General features: G+C 37.1%; 1 protein-coding gene across 15 annotated transcripts in view; it reads left to right on the top strand.

The window, feature by feature from the left end:
- Nucleotides 1–17739, top strand: part of Trip12 (thyroid hormone receptor interactor 12) — a 124741-nt gene that overhangs the window by 27729 nt on the left and 79273 nt on the right. For 8 of the 15 annotated variants that reach the window (XM_087904996.1, XM_087904986.1, XM_087904980.1 and 5 more), the window contains exons 2-4: nucleotides 958–1104; nucleotides 11522–11647; nucleotides 12961–13763. In XM_087904996.1, coding sequence (XP_087761122.1) covers nucleotides 1007–1104; nucleotides 11522–11647; nucleotides 12961–13763 — 1027 coding nt within the window. In that variant the 5' untranslated portion in view covers nucleotides 958–1006. The remainder of the gene's footprint in view (nucleotides 1–957; nucleotides 1105–11521; nucleotides 11648–12960; nucleotides 13764–17739) is intronic. The other 7 variants (XM_087905007.1, XM_087905011.1, XM_087905006.1 and 4 more) reach the window with 2 other exon arrangements.

The raw sequence follows: 17739 nt of genomic DNA, 5'->3' as shown, positions 1-17739 counted from the left end.
CTGTCTTAAAAACAACAAAAACGAAAGATTGGGTTTATGATTTATTTTTTGAGATAGATTCTTACTATGTAGTTGTGGCTGGCTTGGAATTCTGTATATAGTGTAGTTCTCAAATTCAGAGATCCTCCTGCCTCTACCTTAGCAGAACTGGAAATTAAGGATGCCACCATACCTGACTTGGATTTATTTAAACAAATTATTCTATGATTAAAGTATAGGCTTTAAGAATAATTATGTGGTAGATGTGTGTCTGTCTGCATGTGGAGCTGTGCATTTGAGTGAAGGTACTTTTGGAGCCCAAGAGATTTGGATTTACTGGACAGTTGTGGACTACCTGGCAAGTGCTTGGAGCCAAATTCTAGGCCATAGTAAGAACAGTAACTGGTCTTAACCTCTTAACCATTTTTCCAGCTCCAAATAATTGGCTTGTTTTATGAAACATTTCCTAAGAATTGACCTTTTAGTTTAGCCTTTTAAGGCCATAATTACATTGAGCGATAAGGTAGCAGTGGTTAGTGTATGTCCATTTGTGCAAATGAATTGAGGTCAGAGGGCAACTGACTAGTACTCTTCTTCCACCATGGGTCCAGGAGTCAAACTCAGGCTTGGCAACAAGTCCCTTGACCAGGTGTGCCATTTTGCTGGCCCTTAGTTTTGTTGTGTATGCTTGCACCTAAGGATGATAAAGAGGATTTGTATCCATTGAACTGGAGTTCCAAGTGATTGTGAGTTGCCTACTGTGGGTACTGGATACCAAACTCAAGTTTTAGATGAGCAGCGCATACTCTTAACCACTAAGCCATCACTCCAGCTCCAGATTTCTGTTCATATATTTTATAGTATGTTTATAGTTAAGTTACACAGTATAATAAGGTAGTACTTCTTACTGCCCCACATTTCTTCTCTATAGTATTGTGCATATCTAATTAGACCTTTCCCCTCCTTTTTATCTTTCAGTGAATGGTAGTGTCTAGAAAGGGTATGTCCCTTCAAGAGAGAGGTGCCAATGTCCAACCGGCCTAATAACAATCCAGGGGGGTCACTGCGACGTTCACAGAGGAACACTGCCGGGGCCCAACCACAAGACGACTCAATAGGAGGAAGGTATGTATTTCATGGTAATCTGAAAAAGAAGTTGGGAATTAAAAAATGAACACATAAAAACATTCTCATTATGAGGACCAAAGCATTGCTCATGGGTCACTTCCCTAATTTCTGAGCAAAGTAACACACAGTTAGAATTTAAAGTAATTTCTCAATCTTTTTCCAAAGTTAGGCTCCTCTAAAACCAGTTCCCAGCCACTGATATGAAGTCTGAATTTAAAGTTGTTCGCATAAGGCATATCATGTTTTGTTTGTCCTTTCTACTTGCCTGACACATGTTGCAACATGTCTTTCAGCCATTTGTGGTCCTTTTCTTAAGACTGAATGATATTATTAAAAGGAAGGTTTTAACACCCAGTTAGAGGGTGATAGGGTGTGGACTAGTTCTTCCTGTGGACTCCATACGAATTCTGTCTGAACTATGAGGCTGTGAAATGGTTTGTTAGCATAGCAGCTCTCTGATTTTGTCGTCTGCTGTTGGTCTTTGTATCAGAATGGTTTTATGTACAATAGATTACAATAAGAGTAAGATACAATCTCTTAAAATATGGGTCTAATTTAGGCATGGACTCTCACTGTTTAAGTACTCAGAACTTTACTTGTCTGTAATCTAGTGATGTCATTGGGTAGCTTGAAGTGGGTCAGAGTGAATTCTAGTTATTTCTAGAATGATTACTTAAATTAAGAATTTGAGGTAGTCATATTTATATTGGTAAATCATTACAAAGAAACTGAAATGTCAGATGTAAATAATGAATTATATGATTTGTCATGTGTACTGTAAGTAGTTAGTCGTATGAACTTTGGACCAGGACAGCTTTGTGTGAGTTCTGTCTCTGCTGTAGAAGTTGCAAGTCTTTGGGGTAGAGTTTCAGGGGAATCTTAGTTCCTTAGTCTTCTCAAGTGAGTCTGTCTGTTTCTTGGAGTTGCTGGTTATCTTAAGTAATGTGCAAAGTTAGTGTCATACTTCGTATAGAGTTGTGTTTTTCTTTTTCTACGTTCAGCGTATGAAACAGCTGTACTTTTACCTTTATGTTGATGGCTATAAATAAATAGCTCTTTTCATTAATTTAAATAGCATTACTTTTTGAGATTTTATTCTAACATCTTCGTCACTCACAAACTGATTTGTTTTTTTCCTTCCTTAGACAGGGTTTTTCTGTATAGTTCTGGCTCTCCTGGAACTCACTCTGTAGACTAGGCTGGCCTTGAACTCAGAGCTCAGCCTGCCTCTGCCTTTCTCGTGTTGGGATTAAAGGCATGAGAAACTGCACCTTGCTCATTTCACATATTGTTGAAAATGGAAAATTTCAAAGTCTTCAGCATTCAATGCCACTATAATTTAGGTAATATACCCCACCATTATTTAGGTAGTAACAAGATACATAGATTCCCATGTCCCGTTTTGAGATATGGATAAGTATAATTATCAGAACAGGGGAAAAAAAGTAAAATAAAAATGTGTTTCTATTGATCTTGACATTGTCAGTCTTTTTAAAACTGCAAGTACATGGGTTCATATAAGTTAGATCTTTTGAACAATTGAAGGTGTATGTTTTAGAACATGAATTGTCAACATTTTGAGCCTTTGCAAAATATTGTCAGTTTGATAAATCAGTGTTCTAAAGAATGTAAGCAGTTTCTAATGGTGACTTGTTTACAAATGAGCTGGTTTGGACGTGGTATTTATTCCTGTATTCTCAGTACTCTGGAGGGGAAGCAAGGAGGACCCCAAATTTGATCCGTTCTTGGGTTGCACAGCAAGTCCAGGGTCAGTCTGGCTATAAAGCTAGAATTTGTCTCACCCATATCCTCCCAAAAGTTTGAAACAAATGAAGTCATTAATTCTTGTGATTAGAGTTGTGTTGGTTTAAATAGCTTTATAAGGATGCAATAATCGGAATTGCAGTCGGTTGTAGAATAGCACATTTCTAAATGAAGCATTAAGAAAATACGTCATTATTATGTGCATGATCTGTGAGTATTGGGTGCACGTGTTGTGTGTGTAGAGGAGAGAACAATTTGTGAAATAAATCACTTGTCCTTCCACCTTTACACGTTTAGGAATCAAACTCAGGTTGCTAGACTTGTGTGTGTCAAATATCTTTACCTGCCACACCCATCTCCTGCTCCCCCCCCCATGTGTTTTTAAGGTAATCCTTTTATTTATTTAGTTCTTCCTTTAAGTTAAATGCTTATGTTTGTGTCTGCATGTGAGTTTATGCAGGTACCTTTGGAGTTCAGAAGAGGGTGTTGGATTTAATAAGTGCTTGTAAATCTTGTGATGTTTATAATAGAATTTTTCACTTCATCTTAATGCTGGGAACTCTTAAGAGCAGCATAAGACAATCCAGCCCTAAGACAATCTATCCTGTGCTTCCTTTTGAAGGAAAAAAAACCGAAAATTTTAAATGTTTGAAAATGACGGAAAACTTACAAAGTTTATTTTCTTCACAGCTGTGAATTTCAACTTTCATAATTTTTTTTTAAAGTTTAAGTTAAAGATTCTATGGATCTTTTTTTACCTGCATGTGTGGCTGTGTGCCACATGCATGCCTGATGCTAGTAGAGGCCAGAAGAAGGGAGGGGAGTCAGTGTTGGGTGCTGGTTTGTCTGGAGGCACAGCTATTGTTTTTAATGACCAAGCCATCTTTCCAGCTGATGCTTACTTGCTTTTCAACCTTTATCATGTCTTTTAAAAAAGTTATTTAGTAAATTTTGTTTTGTTTCAAAACTGTCTATGCGTAGTACTTGTCTAGCATGCAAAACAACAACAAAAAACCCAAATCTAACCAACCAAACAAAAAAAGCCTTTGGTTGGATCTCCAGCACTGTGTGAACTGGATTGTCAGTTCAGGATCAACATAGTAAGTTCATGACAACCTATTTCCAAAGAACAGTCTCTTTACAGAAGTAATAACCAAGAGGTCTCATTTACTTACCTAAGCTTAGCATCATATCATATCCTGTTTGAGATATGTCTGTGTTCAACTGTATAGTTAATAATGATTTATTTTCTAGTATTTATGTGTATAAATGTAAGCACAATCAGCTTTAGACCAAAAAGAATGTAGGCTTTTTTTTTGTTGTTGTTGTTGTTTTTTAATAAAAATATTGCCATCTTGTCTTGGTTCTTTGGTAGTAGAATCTCAGCTGGAAAGAAATTGAGTGTGTTCTAATCAAAGCCCAAACTAACTTGTTACTATGTTCTCCTAACAATTATCTAATCTTGATAAAACTTCTCCCGTGATTTTTGTGAGGGAGAAGATTGAATTTATTAGGAAAGAACAATTGCAGTTGTAGTTTGAAGATGAAGTTTTGTGTGTGTGTGTGTGTGTGTGTGTGTGTATGTGCTTATGGAGGACAGAAGAGGGTCTTGAGTCGCATAGATCTACAGTTATACAGGTGTTTTTCCTTTCTTTAAAGACAAGGTTTCTCTGTGTAGTCCTGGCTGTCCTGGAACTGGCTGTGTAGACTAGACTGGCCTTGAACTCACAGAGATTCACTTGCCTCCTCCCCTGAGTGGTGGGATTAAAGGCGCGTGCTGCCACTGCCGTGACATCATCTGGCTATCTTTAGACCTTTTGTTTAAATTCCATCTTGGTTTGCTGTTTGCTTTCATACAGGATTAAGCTGCCACTTTTGAATAGTCTTCTTCCAGTTAACCTGTCCTCCCAAATCAGGAATACCTCTTAAGCTCACTCTATCTCTCATTATTTGCTTTTGTCACTTGTTCAGCAAAGCTTCTGTATTTAGTTCAGGCCCGCCACATTTTGAGCCCCTTGCCTCTGATTACTGGGATTGCGTGCATGTGCCACCATGCTATGGTTAGTAACTGAACCTTTTTTATTTAAGATTTATTTTTATTTTGTGTCTAAGTGGTTTTTTGTTTTGTTTTGCTAGCATGTATGTATGTGTGCCACAATATATTTCTCTTAAGAGGCCAAAAGAGGGTGTCAGAACCCCTGGAGCTAGAGTTACAGATAGTTGTGATCTTCCTTGTAGGTACTTGGGGAAATGTATCCTGGTCCTTATCACGAACCAGCAAGTGGTGCTCTTAACTGAGAGCCATCACTTCAATCCCTTTACCTTTTGAAAAGAATAATTTGCATTCATTCATTCCTATGATAAAAGTGTCTTCTGATTGTTCCCTTTATTCTCACATCTTCCATTGCTGTGTGTAATGAACTCGACCTCTTACTCCTATTATTTTTCTTTTTCTCTTTCCTCTGAGTTTTTGGATGGTAGCTGATCTGTTCCTCTCTTTTCTGTTCTCTTTTTCTTCCTTAGGAAAAATCTTCCTTCCACTGCTTCTCTGTTGGCTTGCTCTCAGGGATACTTCTAGCATTTTCCACTTCTAGCACAGGTATTTGTAGGCTATCCCTTCCCTCTTGGCCATGCAGTATCATTTTCATTGTACTGTGTGCTTTCACTTGTTTTCTCAATGGGCAGTGGTGGGATTACATTAACCTTTATAGCAATTTTGCTTAAGATTTTATCAGTGCTAATTTCCGCTGTATTGCTTTTTCTATAAAAGTATGTATGGGGACTATTGGGGAACCACAGGAAAATAAGATTATTATAGTGTTACTACTTAGATAACTGTGGTATGTAGTTTGTTCCATGTCTTTATTACTGCCTTTAATTTGAGAAAGGGTCTCATGTAGTTGAATTGTCTTTAGTATTGATTAGATGAATATCTGATGATGCAATGCTGGGGATTGAACCCAAGGCCTCGTGAATGCTGGGAAAACGTTTTGTCTACTTAGCTACAACTCTATCTCCATGCAGTTATTTTTAGAAGTGTGCAGAAAAAAAAATGCCATTGGCAGAAGTTAGCTTTTTTGATTGCTTATGAGTTGAATATCTTGCTATATATTGGCTGGCTATATGTCATTGCTCGTTAGATGGCCTTTGTCTTAATTTCAAAGATGATTGTTGTATAATTAATTGTAGCTCTTCATGGAAGGTTGTTAACTCATGACCTTGACTTTTGTTTGTTTGTTTTAATGTATGAAGTCATCAAAATTAAGTCCATTCCTATTCTTCGTCCTTTTTTAAAACCAAGAACATTTTTTTCTTGTGGCTTGATTTTTTTTTATATAGTGCTTAAATCAAATCTATCTTATTCTTATTCAGAAATTGATCCTGCAAATTTTAATAATTACTTGATGTTTGATAGTTACCAGAACTGTAGCTTTTTTAAAATTAACATCTAAAAAAAATTTTAAGGTTGACAAGTTGACTTAGCAAGAAAAGGTGCTTGCCACATATGATGATGAGCTTACTCTATTGAGTTCCTCATGATGGAAGGATGGAACTCACTCCCAAATGTTTTCTTCTGGTTTCCATATTGTGTCATACACGCCTGCATAGACACACACAAATACATGAAAAAGTTTTAAGCAAAGATTTAAAAAAAAGAAAAGTATTATGTAGAAGCAAATAGACTCACCTTTTGGCATACGTTTGCTTTTGTTTTTGGAATACAGTTTAGTATATAGCTGTTTATATCCATGCATTCAATATCCTGTCTTGCTGTTTTTACTCTTTTAACTTAAAACATTTGCTTTTGTCTTTGCAATCTGGATGTCTTCTTCATTTGATTGCCACCTTGTTTTTGAGGCAGATTTTTTTTTCAGTAATTCTAGCAGTCAACAATTTTGTTAATCTAGTTTACTAGTTTGTTTCAGGGATCTGCCTGTTTCCACCTACCCAGCCCTGAGACTATATGCAGTGCTGCTGGGCCCAGCTTTGCATGTGGATGCTGGGAATCTGAGTTCAGGTCTTCATCCTTTTACAACAGGCACGTTTCTGTGGAGCCATCTCCTCAATCTATTCTTCTTCCTAACCATTTTTTTTTTGAGACTGGGTCTTATATAGTCCAAGTTAGCTTCAAAATTATTATGTAGTTGAAATTTTCCTTGAAATCTTTAAGATATGCTTCAAGTTAACTTAATTTTTTGGAAGACAAAATTAATTTTATACTATTATACATGTTTCTGTTTTTATGCACATAAATTTGGAGATGTAATTAAGTCCCAATGCACTTACATGCTTGGCAATAGGGAGTGTGTGTGTGTGTGTGTGTGTGTGTGTGTGTGTGTGTGAGAGAGAGAGAGAGAGAGGGAGAGGGAGAGAGAGAGAGAGAGAGAGAGATATTTTTCTCTGTGTAGCCCAGGTTAACCTCAAATTATGCTCTAAATGCTGGGATTATAGATATATGTCACCGTATCTGCATTAATTCAAACATTTAAAAATTTTATAACATGAGGGACTATATAGTTTAACTAGTCACATTTTATTTTTTTAACATTAAGTACAATATACTCATTGACAAAGTTTAGATCTCTTTGTAATCTTTGGGCTATGAATTTGTGTGTATGGATTTGGCTATGGTGGGAGTTATGTTTTGATGCTGGGAGTTGAACCCAGGTGGATTTGGCTATGGTGGGAGTTATGTTTTGATGCTGGGAGTTGAACCCAGGGCCTCATGCATACTAAGGCTTATATTTTACCATTGATTTAATTCCCAAGCCATATAGATTATAGTTAATTTTTTATCTACCAAAGTTCTGAGTAAATTGCAGTTATAGTAAATACTCTTATCCTACAAGACAAGTGTTTGAGACTTGCTTTTAAGGTAATCCTGCAAGTACACAATAACCTAGAGTTGATTATAGTCATCTTTTAAAATTATGATTGTTATTATTTTGTTTTTGTTACAGATTCTCACTATGTAGACTAGACTTGCTTTGTATGACTCTGCTTCAGGTGCTGAGGCATGTACCACTATGCTGAACTTAGTCTTTTTTCACCCCAGCTATATGTTTAATATTGGTGTCAATTTAATGTGGAAGTATTGGCACTTTTCTCAACAATTCTACATAAAGTCAAGTGGTAAAAGATATTTTGATTAAAAGAGAGGAAAGAATTGGTAATATGTGAAAACATTACAAAAAATTAGTTTAATGACCATTGAACTTTACAGACATAACCATAGGATGCTCAAAGAAATATGTCCCTGTCTTTACATGATCTAAAAAGAAGACCCTACCTGATTTGGTGGTTATAATCATTTTTATGTTGTTGTGGTGCAAAAGATCAAACCCAGGGCGTGTTAATTTCTTGACCCCTTAAGTTATGCCCCAAGTCCTATAAAGCTGAAAATATTGACTGTCCTTTAAATAAAGAAGAGGTATTGCTCTCTTTCTAAAACAAGTAGGGAAAATGGCTAGTGTTTTCATGCAATTGTACACTGATTTAAAACAATTTTATTTATTTAAATAAAACGAGTGAGCCACAGTGCATGTGTTCAGGTTTGACAACTTTGTAGAGGTTTTTCTCTTTCCCTTCCGCCTTGTTGGTCCCGGGGACTGCACTCAGGTTGTCATACTTAGTGACAAGTGCTGTTACCTGCTGAGCCATCTTGCTAGCCCTGTTCAGTAGTTTTTAAAAACACTAGTCACTCCTCAATCAGAATAGCAGCAGCTAAATGATTTAGAAAGGATCACACAGTGGGGCTGGAGAGATGGCTCAGTGGTTAAGGGCATTGCCTGCTCTTCCAAAGGTCCTGAGTTCAATTCCCGGCAACCACATGGTGGCTCACAATCATCTGTAATGAGATCTGGTGCCCTCTTCTGGCCTGCAGACATACACGCAGACAGAATGTTGTATACACAATAAATAAATAAATAAATATTAAAAAAAGAAAAAAACCAAAAAGAAGAAAAAAAGAAAAAAGAAAAGAAATCTGACATTAAAAAAAAGAAAGGATATTACAATATTGTTGGTTTAAATCAGTTTTGTGAATTTTTGTTTTGTTAGACAGTGTTTTTTTGTGTAACCTTGGCTGTCCTGGAACTTGCTCTGTAGACTAGGAAGGCCTCAAACTCAGAGATCCACCTTCCTTTGCCACCTAAGTGCTGGGATTAAATGTGTGCACCACAACTACCAGGCTTTTTTTTTTTTTTTTTTTTTTTTTTTTTGGTCTTGGATTTGAGTTTTTTTGAGACAGGGTATCTTTGCGTAACAGCTCTGACTGTTTTGGAACATGCTTTTGTAGACCTGGCTGGCCTCAAAGTCACAGAGAGCTACCTGCCTCTGCCTCCCAGTGCTGGGATTAAAAGTGTGCACCACCACTGCCTGGCTCAGTTTTGATCTGATTGAATAGAGTCTACTTTTGTGACCTGACACTGAGAATTTATATGCTGTTTCCTAGTTCATTGAAGGTCTTAGTAAGGTCATGATAAATGCATTCTAAGTTTAGCACTACCAATTTTTTTAATGGACTTTAATTAAAAGCCAAAGAATAATTTTGCTTTGAAAGAATAGTTCTGTTTTTTATAGTAGATTAATTTTTGATGATAAAGAATTTTATTTTTTTGTGCTTTATTGGGGATATGTAACACTTATTCGTGCTTATTTTATTCATTTAATGTATATTGGTGTTTTGCCATGGGTGTCAGGTCCCCTGGACCTGGAGTTATAGACAGTTGTGAGCTGCGATGTGGGTGTTGGGAATTGAACCCAGGTCCTCTGGGAGAGAAACCACTGAGCCATCTCGTCAGCCTCCATTTTACTTACTTATGTGTTAGTATATAGTATATAGGAGCCAATGTATGCACTTGTGGAAGCCAGAGGTTGATGTTGTATTTTTGAGACAATGCTTCTTAGTGTAACTCTGGCTGTTTTTTAGAACTAGCTCTGCAGACCATGCTGGCCTTGAACTCACAGAGATTTGCCTGCCTCTGCCTCTGCCTCTTTAGTGCTGGTGATAAAGGGGTGAACCACCACCCCCAGCTCAATTATTATTTCTCAAAAACATGATTAGTTTTGAATGAATAATTCATGATTTTTAAATTATTAAACTTTTGAGGACAGATCAGCAGTAGTAGATCACTTGTCTAGCATGTGTAAGGCTCTGAGTTCATTCTCCAGTACAAGTATAACAAATATAACAGGAAAAAATTTGAAAATAATATAGTGTCTGGATGATATAGTATATAAATATTCTGTCGCTACTAAATCCTTTTTTCTGAAAAAATAATGTTATACCTTTCTTTGCAAGTAACTATAGAACAATTTGCAAAGTTAGGACCAAACCAAGGACCTACTGCATACAAATTAGTTTAAGTTCTTCTACCCCAGTCAGTTTAGTTTTAGAAATGAAACTGTCTTGATTATTAATAACACTGTGCTCTCGCTCTCATTCCTTATTAGAACACACTTTTATGAGGAACATGGGTCCCAATTGTTTTTATTAAGATGAGTGTTTTGATAATGTTTATGTACCTCTTTATTGCCTATGTAATTATCAGGTAGACCCTGACTGGCTTCACAAAAGATCTAACAGTTGACACAATTTCTTCAAAACTTGCTTTTAGAGTAATGATGGCATTGATACAAAAATTCATTGTAAATAAACAAAATGTAGGTATATGTATTACTGGAGTCTTTTGAACATGAATTAATGTTTTGTGGTAGTTTTTACTATCTCCAGGATGATATATGTGTACATTTGCACATGTGTTCTTTCTATTAGTACTGTCTTGATTTTATGATGTTTTATTTACTATTTAATACCCACATTGATTTTTTTATGCAAAACCAGATTGAAAATGGCTTCCTCATTTTTACTGTCCTTACCTGAATTTTAATGTACATATTGGAAACCGTCATTTTTTGAATCATAATTGCCTTTTTTCTTAAAAGATTTTTTTTTTTTAAAGAAAAACAAAACAAAAACAGGTTCTCTCCCTACTATCTGTGCTTGAGATTGAAACCAAGATCTTGTCAAGCATGATAACTGGGCACATACCACTGGTCTGCTTAGCCAGCTGTAATAAATCTTTAAAGCCATAGTCACATTGCTTTTTTTTCTTAAGTTTAAAAATTCCACATTTATGGGGTACTATGTAATAATGTATTTTTTTATATGTTGTATTATGTAATAATGTTAAACATATCAAGTCAAATATGCCTGTGTTATTTATCATTTCTTCCTCATTAATATATCCAGAATTCAGTTTGGAATATATAATACATTGTCATTTAGTCAACCTACTGTGTATTAGCATACACTGGTATTAAAAGTAATATATGCTTTATGTGTGTGTTTTGTGTGAAAATATTTGAATTTCTGTAATGAAATCTGAAAAATTTGCTTAAGTAAACACTGCCTTTTGGTAACTGATACTTAGGAATCTTCACCTTTGGGTATAGAGGTGGTTGGGTCCAAGACAAAAATTACTTTTTGCAGATTATTTGATAGGATCTCAATTTAATGAATATTCGGAAGAAGTGTAGGTCAACTCTGATTTGGGAGACTTTTTTTTTAATGTAAAAATTTCACTTTCGATACTGTATTTGCATCTCAGTGTCCTGATAGATTTCTGTTTTGATTTTTTGCTGACAGGTCACATTTAGGGCAGGCAAAACATAAGGGATATATCCCTCCTGAGAGTAGAAAATCTAATTTTAAGGCACCCAAAGTGCAGTCTAATACCACTTCTGAACTGTCAAGGGGACACCTTTCTAAAAGGTAAATTTTCACATTGCTTGTACAATTTCAAGGGAGACAAATTGCATTTGAATTATTGCATAATATTAAAGTTTGAAAAGTTATCTACACAAGTTTTCTTTTTTCCCTCTGAGTGTATATTTTATCCCCTTTCTGGTGGTATCACTGATACATACCTTAGTCAATGAAATTTTTACTTGTTGGAGAGTCACTTGCTTAACAAACCATTGTTAGGCATTTAAAAAACCCAGTGTGTGTGTGTATATATATATATATATATTTGTGGGTGTGTGCAAATGAGTGCCAATGCCCACAGACCAGAAGAGGGCATTGGATTCCCTGGAGTTGGAGTTAGTTGTGAGCCACCTGGTCAGGGTGTTGGGAACTGAACTCAACTCCTCTTAATTGCATGTGCCCCATTGTTGGCAGTTGATGGTGTCATTTAATTAACATTTTTTTAAATGCTGATTGTCAGAGCCTGTTTAAGTAAGTATTTTTTTGTTAGTACAAGTCAATATTCTTTTTAAAGGAAATTTTATTTTATTTATGTGTATTGCATATATGTGGATGCTAGAGGAGGCCAGAAGAGGGTTTTGGATCCCTAGAGTTTGGAGTTATGGTGCTTGTGAAACCTCCACGAGGGTGCTGGGAATCAATAGCAGGAAGTACTCTTTAAATGAGCCATCTCTCTAGATCTCCAATTGGTAGAAGGCTTTACAAAGGGGTGTTACTGTGAAGATTGTTTTATAAGATGGTGCCCAACCTTTCAGAAATGATTTATGCTTATTTTCTCTACACATTGGGTAAACATTTGTATTTTAGAATGGAACTTAAGTATTCTAGCTTAGTGGTTATGAACCACTAAGCATTCTTTTTCTTAAAACAATAAACTCTTTTGATCAGGAGTGTTAGTGTCAGTGATCTTTGAGCCAAAGAGTATTCTTCCTTTGAGCCGGGTGTTGTGGCACAAGCCTAAAATCCCAGCACATGGGAGTAGAAGCAGAACCAGTGTTCAAAGACAGTCTTAGCTGAGATTCTTCTTAGTTATAGACAATTCTGGGCTATGAGAGAGAGAATACCTCCTCCCTGTAAAAAACATGCTTTTTTTTTTTTTAAAAAAACCAAAAGACATTTAAAAAATCACAGTCTTTTTCGTTTTTTTTTTTTGAACTATTTGAAAATTTATTATTGGATTTCACAAAAATTGTCCCACCCTCTCCCCCCACCCCCAAGTATTTATTCCAGGGATTTTGGGGAGTTTTGGACTTAAGTGTTAGATGGCAGGTTACTAGTGATGTGCTACCACTAACTCTTTTTCTTATCTAACCTCTTAGAAGCTGCAGTTCATCATCTACTGTCATAGTTCCACAACCAGAGGACCCAGACAGAGCCAATACTTCTGAAAGGCAGAAAACGGGGCAGGTGCCTAAGAAAGACAATTCTCGAGGAGTGAAACGCAGTGCTAGTCCAGACTACAACAGGACCAATTCTCCTAGCTCTGCGAAAAAGCCCAGAGCATTTCAACACATTGAGTCTCTCTCAGAAACCAATAAGCCACATAGTAAATCAAAGAAGAGACATTTAGACCAGGAGCAACAAGTGAAATCTGCACAATTGCCATCAACAAGCAAGGCTCACACCAGAAAGAGTGTGGCTGCTGGTAGTTCACGGAGTCAGAAAAGAAAGAGGACAGAGAGTTCTTGTGTAAAGAGTGGTCCTGGGTCTGAATCAACTGGTGCCGAAGAGAGATCTGCAAAACCCACCAAGCTGGCTTCAAAATCAGCCACCTCAGCCAAAGCTGGGTGTAGCACCATCACCGATTCTTCTTCTGCTGCCTCTACTTCCTCCTCATCTTCGGCTGTAGCCTCAGCCTCTTCGACTGTACCACCAGGTGCCAGGGTGAAACAAGGAAAAGACCAGAACAAGGCCAGGCGTTCCCGTTCAGCGTCCAGTCCTAGTCCCAGAAGAAGTAGCAGGGAAAAGGAGCAGAGTAAAACTGGTGGCTCTTCAAAATTTGATTGGGCTGCTCGTTTCAGCCCTAAAGTTAGCCTACCTAAAACAAAACTGTCTCTTCCAGGGTCTTCTAAGTCAGAGACATCAAAACCTGGACCTTCTGGATTACAGGCCAAATTAGCAAGTAAGTTTATGGGACAATCTTTCTTTACTTAAAGAACATCTCCTGGTTGGTCAGGAGTGATTATGCTTTCAAGTTAGTTTTATTTATTCTCTCAGATTTACTATTTTATCTCCATATGGCAATGCATGTCAATTGAAATACAAGTTAAATTTGCAGAGACAAACTTATTACTGCTTAGTAATTATCTTACTGTTGCTAAGTAATCTTATTTCAGTGTCTGTATGTTTGTCTTCACAACATCTACTGATAAGTCATTTCCTAATGTCAGCATGGGGAAAAAGTTGGTGTTCTGTACTAGGTTTAAAAAATGCAATATTTTGACTTGTTAAGGTGCTTTTAAAAGGTGCTTCTTACATTCCACATACTACTAGGCTCTTAAGTTAATAGAAGGAATATTGTCCTGTTGAAGTTTGTGGGAGAGTAGGAACAATATTTCAAGCAAAGAAACAGATGGAAGAAGCATAGTGCTGTATATTTTCCTTTTTGAACTACGTTGGTGCTCACACAATTGCTCGTGCTCTCTCTCTGCCCCTTCACTTCCCCCTTTCCCTCCCCCTTCTTCCCCCTTCCCCTTCACTCCACCTCTCTTCTCAGGAGACTTTTTTTCTTGTAACTGAGGCAGACAGATGATACTGACTTTCTAACTTCCGATTATGGTCATATTGAAGCTGTTCCCTTTGTTCTGTTGTCAGAAATAAAGGACAAAGATTAAGAGCATAAGCCACATCCTTTTCATTTTGTGGGTAGGTGGCTAGTAGCATTTCTCTGTGTAGCCTGGCTGTCCTGGAACTTAACTCTGTAGACCAGGCTGACCTCAAACTGAGATCCACTTGCCTCTGTCATCTGAATACTTGGATTAAAGGCATATGTTACCACTACCTAGCCCTTTTTTACATTTTATAAGTTTAAGGGTCTTAATTTTCCTTTGTTTTCAAATTCTTGACAGTCTCAGCATGTTGCTCAAACTTGTTTCAAGCCTTGTGATCTTCATACTTTAGCCTGGGATTGTAAGCATATAGCATAGCACTTTGGTGCTCAGGTAGTCTTTCTTTTTTGAGTCTTCTTATAAGATTGGCTAGATAGAGCTAAGGTATTCCTTAATTATTGAAAGCCTTTGAATGGTTGCTGCTAGCATTTTTTAAAAAAAATAATTGCATTTGTTTTTGTTTCTTGTGTTTGTGGGTACACATATGTCTTGGTACGTATGTTTCTCTGCTTCCATCCTGTGGGTCTTGAAGATCGAATTCAGGTTCTCACACCAGTGTCAAGCACCTTTATTGGCTGAGCCTTCAGATCGGAACTCTCACTAATGTTCTTATTCAAAAACTTAAGCTAATACCACATCAGCCTAACTTAATGCATAGCCTCAAGTGTTAACCCTGTTTAGCACTAAATCTATAGCTATACACACACATACCTGGACATGTGCTGTGGTGCTTATGGGGGCCAGAGGACAACTTGATTCTTTGCTACTTTGGATTATGATGTCTTTAAGTTTGGTAGTGAGCAAGCTCCTTACCTGCTTAACCATAATATTTTTTGTCTACTTATATCATATATTTGTTAGAAAGGTGACATCCTTTAAAATTGTCTAGGTAATGCATTGGAATTTGGAAGTTTAGTAACTTGGCATCAAAAGGAAATGAAAGACCTGCTGAAAAAAGTTTGATCCCTCATTCTGCCCATGTTTTCTTGACAACTAGAAATATTAATGTCAGTTTTTATTCCTCTTTCTCACTTGAAATGAAGTAATAACTTATGGCTTTCTTTGTGGGTGTTTCTGTTAGAAAACTGTAGTTTTCATCGCCAGTGAATTGGATTCTGTTTACGTTATTACAATGCTGCAGATTGATATTCTTCCTTTCCTTTTCTCAGTACTTCACTCAAGTTATTCATCTCTTAGTTTTTCTTTCTTTCTTCTTCTTTTTGCTTTGTTTTTTGTTTTTGTTTTTGAAACAGGGTTTCTGTGTATAGCTTTGAACTCTGTCCTGCACTCATTTTATAGACCAGGCTGGTCTCGAACACATAGAGATTCTCCTGCTTCTGCCTCGCAAATGCTGGGATTAAAGGCATGTGCCACCACTGCCAGGCTAGGTTCTTATTTCTTAAGGTAGTTCCATGGTCAGGTGCTGGAACATAGTAAATACTACAGGGCATGTCTTCAAATTCTCCTCAAATGTCAGCTTTCTTTCTTCATTTCTTTTGAGGCAGGGTCTCTTTATGCAAGTAAGGTTGAACTATAACTCACTCTGGAAGACTTCAACTCTTGATCTTTCTGGCTGAGCCTCTCGAGTGTGGAGATTGCAGGCATGCACCGCTATGCCTGCTGAACTTTCTTTTCTTACTAACAAATTTCAATTTTTTATGTATATGGATGTTTTGACTGCATTTATGTCTGCTTACCATGCTCATGCCTGGTTCCCTCATAGACAGAGGGTGTCAGATGCCCTGGAACTGGAGTTACAAGTTGTGAGCTGCCATTTGGTACTGGGAATCACACCAGGGTTGTGTAGAAGAACAGCTACTGCTGATAAGTGATGATCCATTTCTCAACCCTTCCAGCCAATCACCTTAAAGAAATAGTTTCTAGGACCAGGTGTGGTGGTGCACATCTTCAGTCTCAGCAGGCTGGAGACAGATGCAGAAGCATGCAGATCTTTGTGAGTTTGAGGCTATTTAGGACTACATAATGGGACCCTCAAGAAAGAAAGAAATGGGTGGGAGACAGAAGAAGGAAGGGGAAAGGAAAGAGTTTTTATTTGTATATATACAATTATACAAAATGGCTTTCTATATTCATGTAATCCAGTCATATCTATTATCATCTTTTTTTGTTTCCTTTAATATTCTCCTTCCTCTTCCCAATTGCTCCCTTAGCTAAATGTTGTATGGGATGTGATGGTATGTGTGTGTGAGTGAACTCAGCAAATTTCATTAGGGCTACTTAGAGGAACATACGGTGAGGGATAATTTCTAGGACATTTAGCTAAGAACTTATGCTGTTTAAGAAAATGTCATCAATTTCTTTAAATGTTTATAATTCGTTAGGAAGAAGCTGGGTCTGAGCCTTTTCTCTTTCCAGGATAGATTTTGCTGAGTCTAGTTGAGCAGATCATGTGAAGGTAATCACAGCTATTGTTGTTCAGGATTACAACAACATGCCATTACAGGGAGGTAGCATTCCACCCATTTTCTTACCCTTTCCCCCATTTCTGGAAAAAAAGTTTTTTGGTTTTTCTTTAAATAAAGTTACAATTATTTGCATGTGTGTGAAGATGGTGGTGCCCATTTAGTGTGTAACATTTAGTGTATGTTGAAGAGGATAATTTGTGGGAGTCAGTTTTCCTTTTGTCAGTTTTGGGGATCAAATTTAGGTCTCAGGCTCGACAGTACTGTCTTTACCTTTTACCTGTTGAGTCATCTCTAAGTTGCTTATATCATTTTGAGTGTGTGTGTTGTGTGTGTATGTGTAGCGATGAGAGAAAAGAGAATGAGAATAGGGAAAGGAAATGATACGCTCATGGCACATTTGTGGAAGACAGAGTTAGGGAGTCAGTTTTTGCCTTCTGCCTTCAACTTTGATTTCTAGGAAATAAACTCTCCTGTTTGTTGTGAGATGTGTGCTATCCCTCCTTCCCTAAACTATTATTATTACCCTTTGCAGTGTTCCTTGTGCTTTGTTAGGGCATGGTACAGATGTCCCTTTAAAGCATTTAGCACTCTTTTCTTTCTTAGTACTTTGATCAAGTCTGTGCAGTTACCACTGAGCAGTGCAAAATGCTCATCTTACCAAATAACACTTGTCTATGAGCATAGACATAGCTACTTAGATGTATGCTTAATACAACAAGCATACCATGTCTGTTTACTAAGAAAGCAGCAATAACTTTTTCACTAGAGCTTATACGACCCTCCCCTCCCCCAAGCAGTAATACCATGGTTTACAGTAGCAAATGCGAGTTCTCTCCTGTGGAGT

This window comes from Myodes glareolus, chromosome 1, assembly GCF_982192425.1.
Source record: "Myodes glareolus chromosome 1, mMyoGla1.1, whole genome shotgun sequence".
Taxonomy (NCBI): Eukaryota; Metazoa; Chordata; class Mammalia; order Rodentia; family Cricetidae; genus Myodes; species Myodes glareolus.
This window is presented reverse-complemented; position numbering and strand designations above follow the sequence as displayed.